At 41.8% G+C, this 13195-nt stretch overlaps 1 protein-coding gene across 1 annotated transcript in view; it reads left to right on the plus strand.

Annotated features, from left to right (window-relative positions):
- Positions 1 to 4227: 4227 nt before the first annotated feature.
- The window catches only part of NAMPT (nicotinamide phosphoribosyltransferase), a 37594-nt gene continuing 28626 nt past the window's right edge, over positions 4228 to 13195 (plus strand). The window contains exon 1 of the mRNA XM_047094869.1: positions 4228 to 4440. Coding sequence (XP_046950825.1) covers positions 4384 to 4440 — 57 coding nt within the window. The 5' untranslated portion in view covers positions 4228 to 4383. The remainder of the gene's footprint in view (positions 4441 to 13195) is intronic.

Here is a 13195-nt window from a genome sequence, read left to right on the forward strand (position 1 = left end):
CCATGTGCCCAACTCAGAATGCTGAATTTCAGAGAAGGCCATAAGGATTTCTCTGTGCATGAAGAGCCCCTTTCTCTCCTCTGAAAAATAGGGAAAAGGTCTTTGGGCATGAAGTTGGCCCCAGCCTAGTATGATTAATACCCCTGGATAAAGATAGAAAAAGGCAAGAAAACCAGTCTGGGGGCACCTGGATGGCTCAGATGGTTAAGCATCTCTTGATTTCAACTCAGGTCATGATCTTGCAGTTCATGAGATCAAGCCCCAAGTGAGGCTTTGTGCTGACAGCGTGGAGCCTGCTTGGGATTCTCCTTCTCTCTCTCTCTCTCTCACTCTCCCTCCCACCCCCTCAAAATAAATAAATAAACTTGGAAAAAAAAAGAAAACTAGTCTTATATCAAGGTTATGAAAATCCTCAGTCATAAGATAGGAAAGGCAAGGAAAATAGTAAGTTTCACCAGTCTGAGTATCCCTTACTGTGGCTTCATCCTAAGTATTAATTTCCAAGAAAAATTGAGTCTTATATGTCAGTTATACTTTTCTAAAATCCACTAGAAATAAACACATACTTACTGAAATGAGAAACATTTATCTGAGTACCTCTGACACACATCATATGCCATCAGTGATAAGCAAACCACACTTAGGAAAACACTGCAATAAAAAATCTTGACAGTTTTTATAGTTCTAATGGTCTTTCTCTCCATCATTGATTTTGGCCATTGAGTCCTAAGGTGACCATCAGGAAAATGCATAAATACTTATGACCCCCAAATCCCCATACATAGCATCATAACATATGCACATTTGCCTTACTTTATTTTTTTAAGTTTATTTATTTATTTTGATAGAATCCCAAGCAGGATCCATGCTGTCAGTGGGGCTTAATCCCAGGAATCATGAGATCATGACTTGAGCCAAAATCAAGGGTTGGGTGCTTACATGACTGAGCCACCCAGGGGCCCCCGCCTTACTTCTACAGATGAATCAAACCTTTTTATTTTTGCTCTTTACCATTATTTCCCACTTTATTTGTTTGGAATTAGAAAAATGTATGTTTGGATATAATAGGAAACAAAAACACAACTAATAAAGATGGGGAAATTGATGCAGCATACATAGATTGGGAAACTTCTTGCAGGATATGACATGTGGAGGGTTTAACATCAGATGGATGATCAACCCAGCACTGCCCAGGTACATAGTGGGTGTAGCAGACCACAGGACATTTGCAATGGAATGACTGTGCACAATCCATGTATGTGTGCTAATCCTTCCTGTATGTGGGTTACACTTATTCTATCACTTCTGTACTTTCAGAAGAAGACTCAGCAGTTTCCTGGGTGTGTCTGTGTGACTGCAGTGAACCCAGCAGACTGAGACATTAAAGGGTCACCAGCACTGATAATCGGATCCACAAAGACCCACATCTTTCTGTAGATGAGTCCTTTTCCTTGGGAAATCACAACTCTGGATGGTCCCCAAAGTGCCATGGAAGTTTGAATGAACTTCTGTGTAATTAAAAAGGTTTTCTTTTTGTCTTTGTGACAACTGTTGATGCTTGGTAAAGCTAGAGGAAATTATAAAGGGTGATGGATAGGACCATTGTCAGGAGTTGCAGATGGGTGAATCCCAGACCTACTTCTCTGTTTGGGGTTTACTTTTTTTTTTTTCCTGTTTTTGTTTTGTTTTTGTTTTGACAGTGTTTCTTACTGAAGTGAAACGTGGTCAGACCGGAATATCTGAGGCAACCTTTAAACACAAACATGTACCAAAGTCTGTCTGGAAGAGTGTGGGGCAACAGAAGTGATGTAGTAACACCCACTTTGCCTGATCAAATGTATGAGTGGCAAACTTTCACAGCACTCTGAGGGATACAAATAAGGAGCTGGATGCCCAATTCACCCTGCTTGACTGGCTATTTGGTAGGAATGGTAGATTAATCCAGGGCTTTGAATAAAGTGAAGGGGCCCAAATAAGTCTTTGTATTGACATTATTTGTCATGTGTGGGTACTCACGAGAACAGTTTCTCAGAAACTTTTACATGCTACTAGATAAACATACTAAATGCTAGCTGTTAAACTGTCTTTCAAGGGAGGCTATTTTAAAACGAAATCTAAACTTTGTATTTGGTAATAATTTCATGGTTCTAAACCCCAATTAATTCAAAATTGGTCCTGCATCAAGCATGTAGGTAGTTACATACAGTGTGCCTGATTCTGTCTTAGAAAAATGGTGATTTTCTGTTGCTAACATATCTTCTTTTCCTCTGGAGATGGCGTTGATGGTTTAAGTCACTGATAATGTGTGTAGGCCTTGTGACTTTCTACATTTAACAAGCAATGTCAATGAAATATTAACATTTTTGCTTGTCCTGATATTAAACTTTTTCACCTTAACAGTGCAAATACAACGCCAAGACTGTAAGATCAAATTTTATTTTGCCTTAAAAAAATGCTACCATAAACAAAGCCCATTTTGTAATCAGAACCCTATTTTTTTCCCGTGTAAGGCAGCATAGAACAATGGTCAGTTATACATACATGGATTCCAGGAAGCGAAGCCAAAAAAATTTGTCATTTAAGTAAAGTAGGTTATGGAAATTTTAAAATGAAGAAACAAGCACCAAATTAAGGGAGGCATACAGGATCATTTTCCTTCTTTGAATCACACTGCATGACTTAAAATTTCCCAAAATTAAAAAATTTTAAATAATTCACTTAAATGTTTTAAAAAGTTATTTTCCCCAGTAAACACAGAGTCAACCAAAAAAAAGCCTCTTTTGTTTTCAACCTTTTTGGTGAAAATTACTCTAAATGTATTATTATTTACTACTCTGGTGAGTGTATTGTCACTTACTACCTTGGTATCTCACCACTTCCATGATCTTTGCCTGTACGGACTCCATAGATGAAGGTGACTGTCCAGAACCTGTACTTACTCCAAGACCATAGTCTAGACCGAAGTTGCTATTAATTGAAGAGGTCTCCTTGTGATGATTTTCTCCATTCACAATGTACCTGTTTCCACCCCACTCTGCAGATAAAATGAGAGATTTTCACTAACTTGAAAAATAGTCTGTTAAGTTCCTGTACCAGTTTTCACTGAACCGTCCCCTCCATGGCTACTTGTATCTTGTAAAACCTAAATCTTACAACTAAAAAAATAATAATAATAAAATAAAATTTAAAAAAAGGCAGCACCAGCTACTGACCATGTGGACAAAGGAAATCTGTTTCACGCAAAAATGCAACCACGTATGGGAACTGCGCAAGTGGATGGTCTGTACTTAGATGAAGTCATCTGACGTCGTTTCCCTTGCTTCTTATTTGGAGGTTGCCAAACCATTTCCCAAGATTTAACGATTCTAACAATGATGAAAGTCAGTTTTGCACCGTGTCAAAATCTTGGCCCGCTGCCGTTTACTTCCGGGCACTATTAGATTCAATCAGGCCTTGTAGTTTCATTAGATGTGAGGACTGAATTCAACCCCCGCCTTCCCGCGCAGGGTATTTTCTCTGGGAAAATATCAAAACATCATTCAAAGGATCAAAGAGCTCAGCCACACAGGCGGAGGAAAGCGGAGTCGATGTGGCAGAGTAAAGGGGCCCCTCAGACCTTATTCCTCACCGCAGCTCTTCCGATTTTAAAGAGTGGGTTAGAAGGACCAAGAGGGACAAGAGGGATGGAGGCAAAAGGTTCGCTTTTCAATCCCAGCCGGAGACAAAGGTAAGTAACTGCGCGGGGGGGGATGGGGAGAGCGGCAGAGGGAGGCTCCTCGGCCCCCAGCCGGGTGGCGTGACTTCTGGAGGACTCAGAAAACGGGCCAGGACTGGGTAGGACGGGAAGGTGTCACGCGGCGGGCGAACCGGCTAATCGCAGAAGGAGCGAGGCTGGGAATTACCCCTCCCCCGCCCCTCACCGTCCCGCCGGGAAATGAAACCGAGGCAGGAACACAGATCCCCAGCCGGGACTGCCCAGCAGCCTCCGGTTTCCCGGAGCCAGCGTGCGGGAAAAAGAGCGCGTGCCTCACGTCCTCTCCGCCCAGCCCCGCCCCCCGCGCGTTGCGCACGCGCGGCCGCGCCCCGCCCCTCGCCTCTGCTCCGGGATGATGGGGCGGGGGCGGTGAGCCGAGGTGAGGAGTCGGTCGGAGTCCCTGGGCTGAGAGCGCGAGAGCGGCCGCCGCCACCACCCCCCGCCGCGTCACGGCTCCCGGGCCCGCCCTCCTGTGGCCCCTCCTCCCCACTCCGCTTCCCCCCTCTTCTCCCCCGCCCCTCCGGCCGAGCGGTGACTTAAGCAACGGAGCGCGGTGAAGCCCATTTTTCTCCTTCCTCGCCGCCGCGCTGGGCAGCTCGCGGCGCGTGGCCCGCACACTCCCGCCCGAGATGAATGCTGCGGCAGACGCCGATTTCAACATCCTCCTAGCTACTGACTCCTACAAGGTAGAGGTTCGGGGCGGGGGCAGGTGAAGGAGGAGGAGAGGGCGCGTTCGGGACGAGCGCGGGGCTGTGGGGCGGGGGGCGGCCGGTCTGGGGTCGTGGCGCTGCGCGAGCCCGAGGGAAGAAGCGGGCGAGTGGCGGCGGCCGGATGAGGCAGGTGAAGCTGGCGCCGCAGTGGGGAGGAGGTGGATGGAGGAGGGATGGAGGGATGGACGGCAGGAGGCGGGGCTTTGGGGTGCGTGGTTGGGGGGGCGCGGCGAGGGGCTGAGGCGGGCCCCAGCCGGCGCCGCCCGCCTGCCCGCCGCGGGGCTCGGGGCTCGGGGCTCGGGGCTCAGGCGGTTGTGGCGGGGTCGGGGCCCGGGAGGCTTGGGCGTCACCGGCCGAGCGCACGCTTTCCCCAGGAGCTCGGCCTTTTGGCCTTGGCCGGGTCGGATTGGGCCGGCCTGGGCGAGGGCTCTGCCGAGGAGAGCGGGTCAGTTAGGTAACGGCTCCTGGGGCTCGGCCCTGGAGAAAGGGAGTGGGGTTTGAGAAGTGGGTTTTCCCCGCCTAGCTGAATCGAGTGCACTTCCCCGCCCTTGCTGAGCAGGTACGTCCCTTCCCGAGGAAGAGGTGGGCGAGGACCTAGTAGGGGTGCTAGTAGGGGTGCCGCAGCAGCCAGCCACGTTCCTCTGCCTGTGGCCGGGGTGTGGAGGACACCTATCTGCCTTCGGGAAACATGCTGGATTCCCTCGTCCCACTCCACTGGGCTCCGTTTCAAACTCGTTTGCTCCTGGTGATCACTCGTGCTCCTTATCCCTGTTGTAAAGGCCGATCCCCTACCCTTACTCCATTAGGGTCACTACAGGATTTCTGTGAAAAGGAATGTGAATCACGAGTTAAATGAACTGTAGTTTTAACCCTGGAGAACTTAGAGTGGCACAACACAACATTGTGTTAATATGCCTATTGGACACTTCAGTGTATTGCTGCCCCATTAATTTTGTTTGAAACCCACACAAATTAGTAAAGGAAAGAGTGATTAAAGGAAAATGTGGCAAAGTTTTTCCCCCTAGTTTCCAAATTACATGAAGTAAACTGAACTATACTTTGCTAAAGCATTGTTGGCCAACACACTTAAAAGATGAAATGTCAGGCCAGAAAACCCACTTGAACAAAATAAAGTTCAGTTTTTACTTGACAACGTGGTGGTTTGAAATACAAAGGGAAAGCATATTTTTGGGTTTAGTTGTGAGGTTTTGCTTTTTGTTTCTTTCCTTAAATTTAATTGGACAAAGTATTTTGGAGAATCCCGTTTTACTTAAGTTCTGTTTTGTTCATTTCTTCCCAGGAGTTTAAGATTCTACTAACGATAATTTAGACGGGTAGTTACTTAAAACAGAGCCAAGTTTCCTTAACAAGTGGTCTTTTAAATTGAATTTTAAAGTGGAAATCTACACCATTGTAAGGAGATCAAAGTATTACCAACTATGGTTTTCTAAGCCTTAAAACCTTCTCTTGTCTTAGGTCCTAGCATTTTGAGTATCTTCAATAGTGATTTTAGAATGGTCTCATTCATAGTTTTCTCTTAAATTTTTTTCACCCAGTTTTTTTCCTAACTAAATCTTTAAAATGATTTCCAATTTTTATAATATAGTAATTTATGATTTAATTGAAAATGGGAAATAGTTGATGGGTCTAACTTTTAAAAACAAAATGAGTGTAAATTCCTTTAGTTTGTGGTTCCTCGAGCCATTATACATAAGGAATGTAAAATTGCCTTAACATCAGTTTTCTGGGATGCTTTTAATTAGAAGAATGAATTACCGTAAAGTTTTCTAATCTAGCAGGGCATACTTAATGCACTAGTAAAATTTGTATCTCTTTAATAGCTTATTCCTGCCCATTTTCAAATCAGACTGGTATATTTTATTCTCTAATATGAAGCCTATTTGTTTTTTATATGTTTTTAAGTTTTTACTTTAATTTCAGCTATTTAACATACAGTGTAGTATTCATTTCAGGTGTACAATATAGTGATACCATCACCCAGTGCTCATCACAAGTGCCTTCCTTAATCCCCATCACCTATTTAACACATCTCCCCCCCCCCCCCCCCCCCCCGCCTACCTCCCCCTTGGTAACCATGTTTGTACTCCATAATTAAGAGTCTGTTTTTTGGTTTGTCTGTCTTTCTTTTCCCCTTTGCTCATTTGTTTTGTTTCTTAAATTCCACGTATGTGTGAAATCATGATATTTGTCTTTGACTAGTTCACTTAGCATTATACTCTCTAGTTCCATCCATGTCTTCACAAATGGCAATATTTCATTCTTTTTCATGGCTGAATAATCCATTGTGTGTGTGTGTATACACATATATACACATATATGTATGTATACATATATATGTACACACGCACACACACCACCTCTTCTTTATTCCTCAATGGAGGAACAGTTGGGCTGCTTCCATATCTTGGCTATTGTAAATAATGCTGCTGTAAATATAGAGGTGTATGTATCCCTTTGAATTAGTGTTTTTGTGTTTTGGGGGTAAGTACCCAGTAGTAAAATTACTGGATCGTAGGATAGTTGTATTTTTAACTTTTTGAGGAATCTCCATACTGTTTTCCAGATTGGCTGCACCAGTTTGCATTTCCACCAACAATGCAAAAGTGTTCCTTTATCTCCACATCTTCGCCAACACCTGTTGTTTCTTGTGTTGTTGATTTTAGCCATGTTGACACGTGAGAGGTGATATCTCATTGTAGTTTTGATTTGCATTTCCTTGATGGGGAATTGATGTTGAGGATCTTTTGATTTATCTTTTGGCCATCTGTATGTCTTTGTTGGAGAACTATCTGTTCATGTCTTTAGTCCATTTTTTAATTGGATTATTTGTTTTGTGGGTGTTGAGTTGTAGAAGTTCTATATATATTTTGGATTCAAACCCTTTATTAGATACGTCATTTTGAAATATATTCTCCCACTCAGTAGGTTGTCTCTTTTAGTTTTGTTGATGGTTTCCTTTGCTGTGCAGAAACTTTTTATCTAGACATAGTCTCAATAGTTTATTTCTGCTTTTGTTTCCCTTGCCTCAGGAGACATATCTAGAAAGAAGTTGCTACAGCCAAAGAAGTTACTGCCCGTGTTCTAGGATTTTTATGATTTCAGGTCTGACATTCAGGTCTTTAATCCATTTTTAATTTATTTTGTGTATGGTGTAAGAAAGCAGTCCAGTTTCGTTCTTTTGCTTGTAGCTGGCCAGTTTTCCCAGCGCTCTTTGTTGAAGAGACTGTCTTTTTCCCATTGGATATTCTTTCCTGTTTTGTTGAAGATTAATTGATATGTAGTGGGTTTATTTCTGGGCTTTCTAATCAGTTCCATTGATCTGTGTATCTATTTTTGTGCCATACTGTTTTGATTACTACAGCTTTGTAATATATCTTAAAGTCCAGAGTTATGATGCCTCCAGCTTTGCTTTGCTTTTTCAAGATTGCTTTGGCTATTCGGGGTTTTTTGTGGTTCCATACAGATTTTAGAATTGTTCTACTTCTGTGAAAAATGCTGTTGGCATTTTGATAGAGATTGCATTAAATGTGTAAGTTGCTTTGGTTGTATAGACATTTTAACAATATTTGTTCTTCCAGTTTATGAGCATGAAATGTCTTTCCATTTCTTTGTGTTGTCTTCAGTTTCTTTCATGAGTGTTTTACAGTTTTCAGAGTACAGGTCTTTCACCTCTTTGGTTAGATTTATTCCTAGGTGTCTTACTATTTTTGGTGCAAATGTAAATGGGATTGTCCTCTTAATTTCTCTTGCTGCCGCTGCAGTATTGGTGTATAAAAATGCAAGATTTCTGTACATTGATTTTGTATCCTGCAACTCTGCTGAATTCATTTATCAGTTCTAATAGTTTTTTGGTGGAATCTTTTGTGTTTTCTATATATGGTGTGACCATGTCTTCTGAAAACAGTGAAAGTCTTACTACTTCCTTACCAATTTGGAAGCCTTTTCTTCTGATTGCTGTGGCGGGAACTTCCAGTACTGTATTGAAAAAAAGAGGTGAGAGTGGACATCCTTGTCTTTTCCGTGACCTTAGGTGAAAAGCTCTCCATTTTTCCCCATGCAGGATGATGTTAACTATGGGTTTTTCACATATGTCATTTACTGCATTGAGGTGTATTCCCTCTAAACCTACTTTACTGAGGGTTTTTATCATGAATGGATGTTGTAGTTTGTCAGATGCTTTTTCTACATCTATGGAAATGATCATGTGGTTCTTATCCTTCCTCTTATTTGTGTGCTATATCACATTAATTGATTTGCGAATAATCAGCCACTCTTGCAGCCCAAGAATAAATCCCACATGATCGTAGTGAATAATTTTTTAATGTATTGTTGGATTTGGTTTGCTAGTAATTTGTTGAGAATTTTTCATCTGTGTTCATCAGAGATATTGGCCTGGAGTTAGTGGTGTCTTTATCTGGTTTGATATCAGAGTAATGCTGGCCTCATAGAATGAATTTGGATGTTTTCCTTCCTTTTCCATTTTTTGGAATAGTTTGAGAAGAATAGGTATTAATTCTTTTTTAAATGTTTGGTAGAGGGACACTGGAGTTGCTCAGTTGGTTAAACGTCTGACTTCGGCTCAGGTCATGATCTCACAGTTCGTGAGTTCGAGCCCCACATTGGGTTTTATGCTGACAGCTCAGAGCCTGGAGCCTTCCTCAGTTCTGTGTCTCCCTCTCTTCTGCCCCTCCCCTGCTTGCCCTCTGTCTCTTTCTGTCTTTCTCAAAATTAATAAACATCAAAAAATTTTTTTAAATGTTTGGTAGAATTTGCCTGGGAAGCTGTCTGGTCCTGGCCTGTTGTTTGTTTGGAGTTTTTTGATTAGTGACTCAATTTCTTTGCTAGCAATAAGTCTGTTCCAGTTTTATGTTTCAGTTTTGGTAGCTTATACGTTTTTAGGAATTTATCCATTTCTTCTAGGCTGTCCAATTTATTGGTATATCGTTTTTCATAATATTCTCATAATTGTATTTCTGTGGTGTTGGTTGTTATTTCTTCTCTCTCATTTGTGATTTTATTTATTTGAGTCCTTTCTCTTTTTTTCTTGATTAGTCTGGCTAGAGGTTTATCAATTTTGTTGAGTTTTTCAAAGAATTAGCTCCTGATTTCATTGCTCTATTCTATTGCTTTTTTTAGTTTCTATATCATTTATTTCTGCTGTAATATTTATTATATCCTTCCTTATGCTGGTTTGGGGTTTTGTTTGTTCTTTTTCTAGCCTCTTTAGGTGTAAGGTTAGGTTGTTCATTTGAGACTTTTATTGCTTTTTGAGATTGTCCTGTATTGCTTTAAACTTCCCTCTTAGAATCGTTTTTGGTTGCATTCCAAAGGTTTTGAACGATTGTGTTTTCATTTGTTTCTGTGTACTTTGCAATCTATTCTTTTATTTCCTGATTTACGCATTCATTGTTTTTTAACCTCCCTTGCCATCTCTCCAGATTTTTTCTTGTGGTTGACTTCTGGTTTCCTAGCATTGTGGTCAGAAAAGACGCATAGTGTGTCTTTGATCTTGAATTTGTTGAGGCTTGTTTTCTGGGCTAACATGTGATCTATTCTGGAGAATGTTCTGCGTGCAATTGAAAGGAATGTGTATTCTGTTTTAGGATGGAATGTTATGAATATATCTGCTAAATCCATCTGTTCATTCAAAGTCATTGTTTCTTTATTGATTTCCTCTTTAGGTCATCTGTCCGTTGATGTAAGTAGGGTGTGTTAAAGTCCCTTATTATTATTGTATTCTTATCAATTAATTCCTTTATGTTTGTTACTAACTGTTTTATGTATTTGGTGTTTCTATGTTGGAGGCATAAATATTTACAATCGTTATATCTTCTTGTTGGATTGTCCCCTTTTTTATTATATAGCATCCTTTGTCTCTTGTTACAGTTTTTGTTTTACATTTATTTTTGAGAGACAGAGAGAAAGCACAAGCGGGGGAGGGGCAGAGAGCGATGGAGATGCAGAATCCAAAGCAGGCTCCAGGCTCTGAACAAGCTGCCAGAACAGAGCCCAATGTGGGGCTCGAACCCACGAACCACAAGACCAGAACCTGAGCCGAGTTGGACACTCAACCAACTGAGCCACCCAGGAGCCCCACAGTTTTTGTTTTAAAGTCTACTTTGTCCGATAAAAAGTATTGCTATTCCAGCTTTCGTTTGACATTATTTGCATGTTAGATGTTTCTTCATCCCCTCACTTTAAATCTGCCAGTGTTTTTAGATCTAAAAGGAGTCTCTTGCAGGCAGTATGTAGAAGGATCTTGTTTTTTATCTATTCTGTCACCCTATATCTTTTGACTGGAGTGTTTAATCCGTTTACATTAAAAGTAATTATTATAAGATATGTATTCATTGCCATTATTTTTTTGTGATTGTTTCTGACGATGTCTCTGATTCATTCTTGTCTGTCTCTCATGGTTTTCTGGTTTTCTTTAATATATTTGGATTTCTTTCTCTTTGTTGCATGTTTATTAGTGGTTTTATATATGTGCTTACCATTAGGTTTGTATGTAACCTCTTTGGCATATAGCAGTCTTTATTAAGTTGATGGGCGTTGAAGTTTGAACCCATTCTTTACTCCTCTCCTCCCCACATTTTAAATATATGTTCTCATATTTTGCATCCTTTTATTTTTTAAGTTCCTTGACTGATTTTTTACAGAAATACTCATTTTTACTGATTTTTTGTTTCCTACCATTATACTATCCCTTCTGGTCTCTGTTCTGCTCAGAGACTCCCCTTTAATATTTCTTTCAGGGCTTGTTTGGTAGTCGTGAACTCCTTTAGCCTTTGTCTGGGAAACACATGATCTGTCTTTCTATTCTGAATGACAGCCTTGCTAGATAGAGTGTTCTTGGCTGCAGATTTTTCCCATATAGCACTTTGGAACTAACATGCCACTACCTTCTGACTTGGGAAGTTTCTCCTGAAAGATCCACTGATAGCTGTATGGGGTTTCCCTTGTATGTTACTGTCTTCTTTTGTTTTGCTCCTTTAAACATTGTTTCTTTATTTTGCCACTTTAATTACTATATGTTTTGGTGTGGGTCTGCTTTTGTTGATTTTTTTTGGAGGGTCCTCTGTGTCTCCTGGATCTGGATATCTGTTTCCTTCTCCAGGTTAGGTAAGTTTTCAGCTATTATTTCTTCAAATACATTTTTCATCCCCATTTCCTCTCTCTTCTGGGATTCCTATAATATGAATGTTACTATGTTTGATGGAGTCATTGAGTTCTCTAAGTCTATTCTCATTTTGCGTAATTCTTTTTTTCTCAGCTTGATTACTTTCCATTGCTCTGTCTTCTAGATTATTAGTTTGTTTATGTTCTTCCAGGCTGTTGCTCATTCCATCAAGTGTGTTTCTCATTTCATTTACTTAGCCCTTTATCCCTTCTAGGTTATTCGTTATTTCTGTGTTAATGGTCTCACTGATGTCTTCCACTCTTTTCTCAAGTCCAGTGAATGTTTTTTATGATCATTACTTTAAATTCTCTGACATGTTACATATATCTGTTTCACTTAGATCTCTGCCCATGGCCTTTTCCTGTTTTTCATTTGGAACAAGTTCCAAAATGTCTTCTCATTTTGTCTTAGTCTCTTTGCCTGCTTCTCTGTGTTAGGAAACTTAGCTATGTCTCCTGTTCTTGAGGGTAATGGCCTTATAAAGAAGAGGTCCGATAGTACTCCATTGTGTAGTGTCCCCTGTTCCCCAGGGCCTGGCACTTCTAGGAATGCCTCCAATGTGTGCTGCATGTGCTCACCTGTTGTGTCCTTTAGGCCAATCATCTATAGAGGTTCTCTTTGTCTGCCATGGGCAGTATTTGGTCCCTAGCCTGAATGTGGTGCATTTTAACTAGGTGTGCTCTGTTCTGTTTGTGAAGTGAGACATGTCACTATCACCAGTAGAACTGAGGCCCTGCAAATCTCCCACCTCAGGAAGTGCCATGTGCTCAGGGTTTGGCCCTCTTCTGGGCCAGGGGGCCCAAAGTGCTAGGACTGAGGCAAATGTGAATGGGAGGGGCAATTCCACCCAAGTGCACGGTGGCAGTGGGTCGTGGGGGCTTGGTGTAAGCAAGTTAGGTAGGGAGTGTGGGTGTTGCACTGATTCCCACAGGTGGCCCTGTGCTTATGCTGAAGGACAGGGGGAGTGAAATGGCTTCTGCCAGGGCCTTTCTTCCCAGAGGAGTCTATGAATGCTGCCTCTCTGGGACATGCTCCAAGATGAGCAGATAACCTCCCCACTGTGTGCCCTGGCTGTTTTGCAGATCACTGTTTTCACACTGTATGTTCATGGGCTGTTTGCCTGCCTTTTCTATAGGGGCAGGGCAGTGCCCTCAGCTGTATCCCGGCCAAGCCTGCTGACCTTTAAAACTCCAGGCTTTAAGCCCTGCTGATTGCAAGAACTCACAAAATTTGGCTCCTCTCACTTTCCAAGCCAAGTGCTATGGGGATTCTTATTCCTCCGTGCTCCCTTGTGTGTTTGTCTGTCTGTAGCCCTTCTCCCTTTCACCATAGCGGCCACGATCCGTTTCTCCCAAACCACGTCTCCATACTTATGCCTTCTTTTTTGTGGCCTCTTCTCTACCTTTAGTTGTGGGATTTGTTCTCCCGCCTTCAGGTAAATTTCTAGGGTATTTAGTATGATTTGATAATTATCTAATTGTTTTGGGACAAGGAAAGCCTAGGGTCCTCTTATTCTGTTGTCTTCCAAAC

Source organism: Lynx rufus, unplaced genomic scaffold (assembly GCF_022079265.1).
Source record: "Lynx rufus isolate CCGP_SWC_20201006 ecotype Redwood Valley unplaced genomic scaffold, mLynRuf1.p SCAF_4, whole genome shotgun sequence".
Classification (NCBI taxonomy): Eukaryota; Metazoa; Chordata; class Mammalia; order Carnivora; family Felidae; genus Lynx; species Lynx rufus.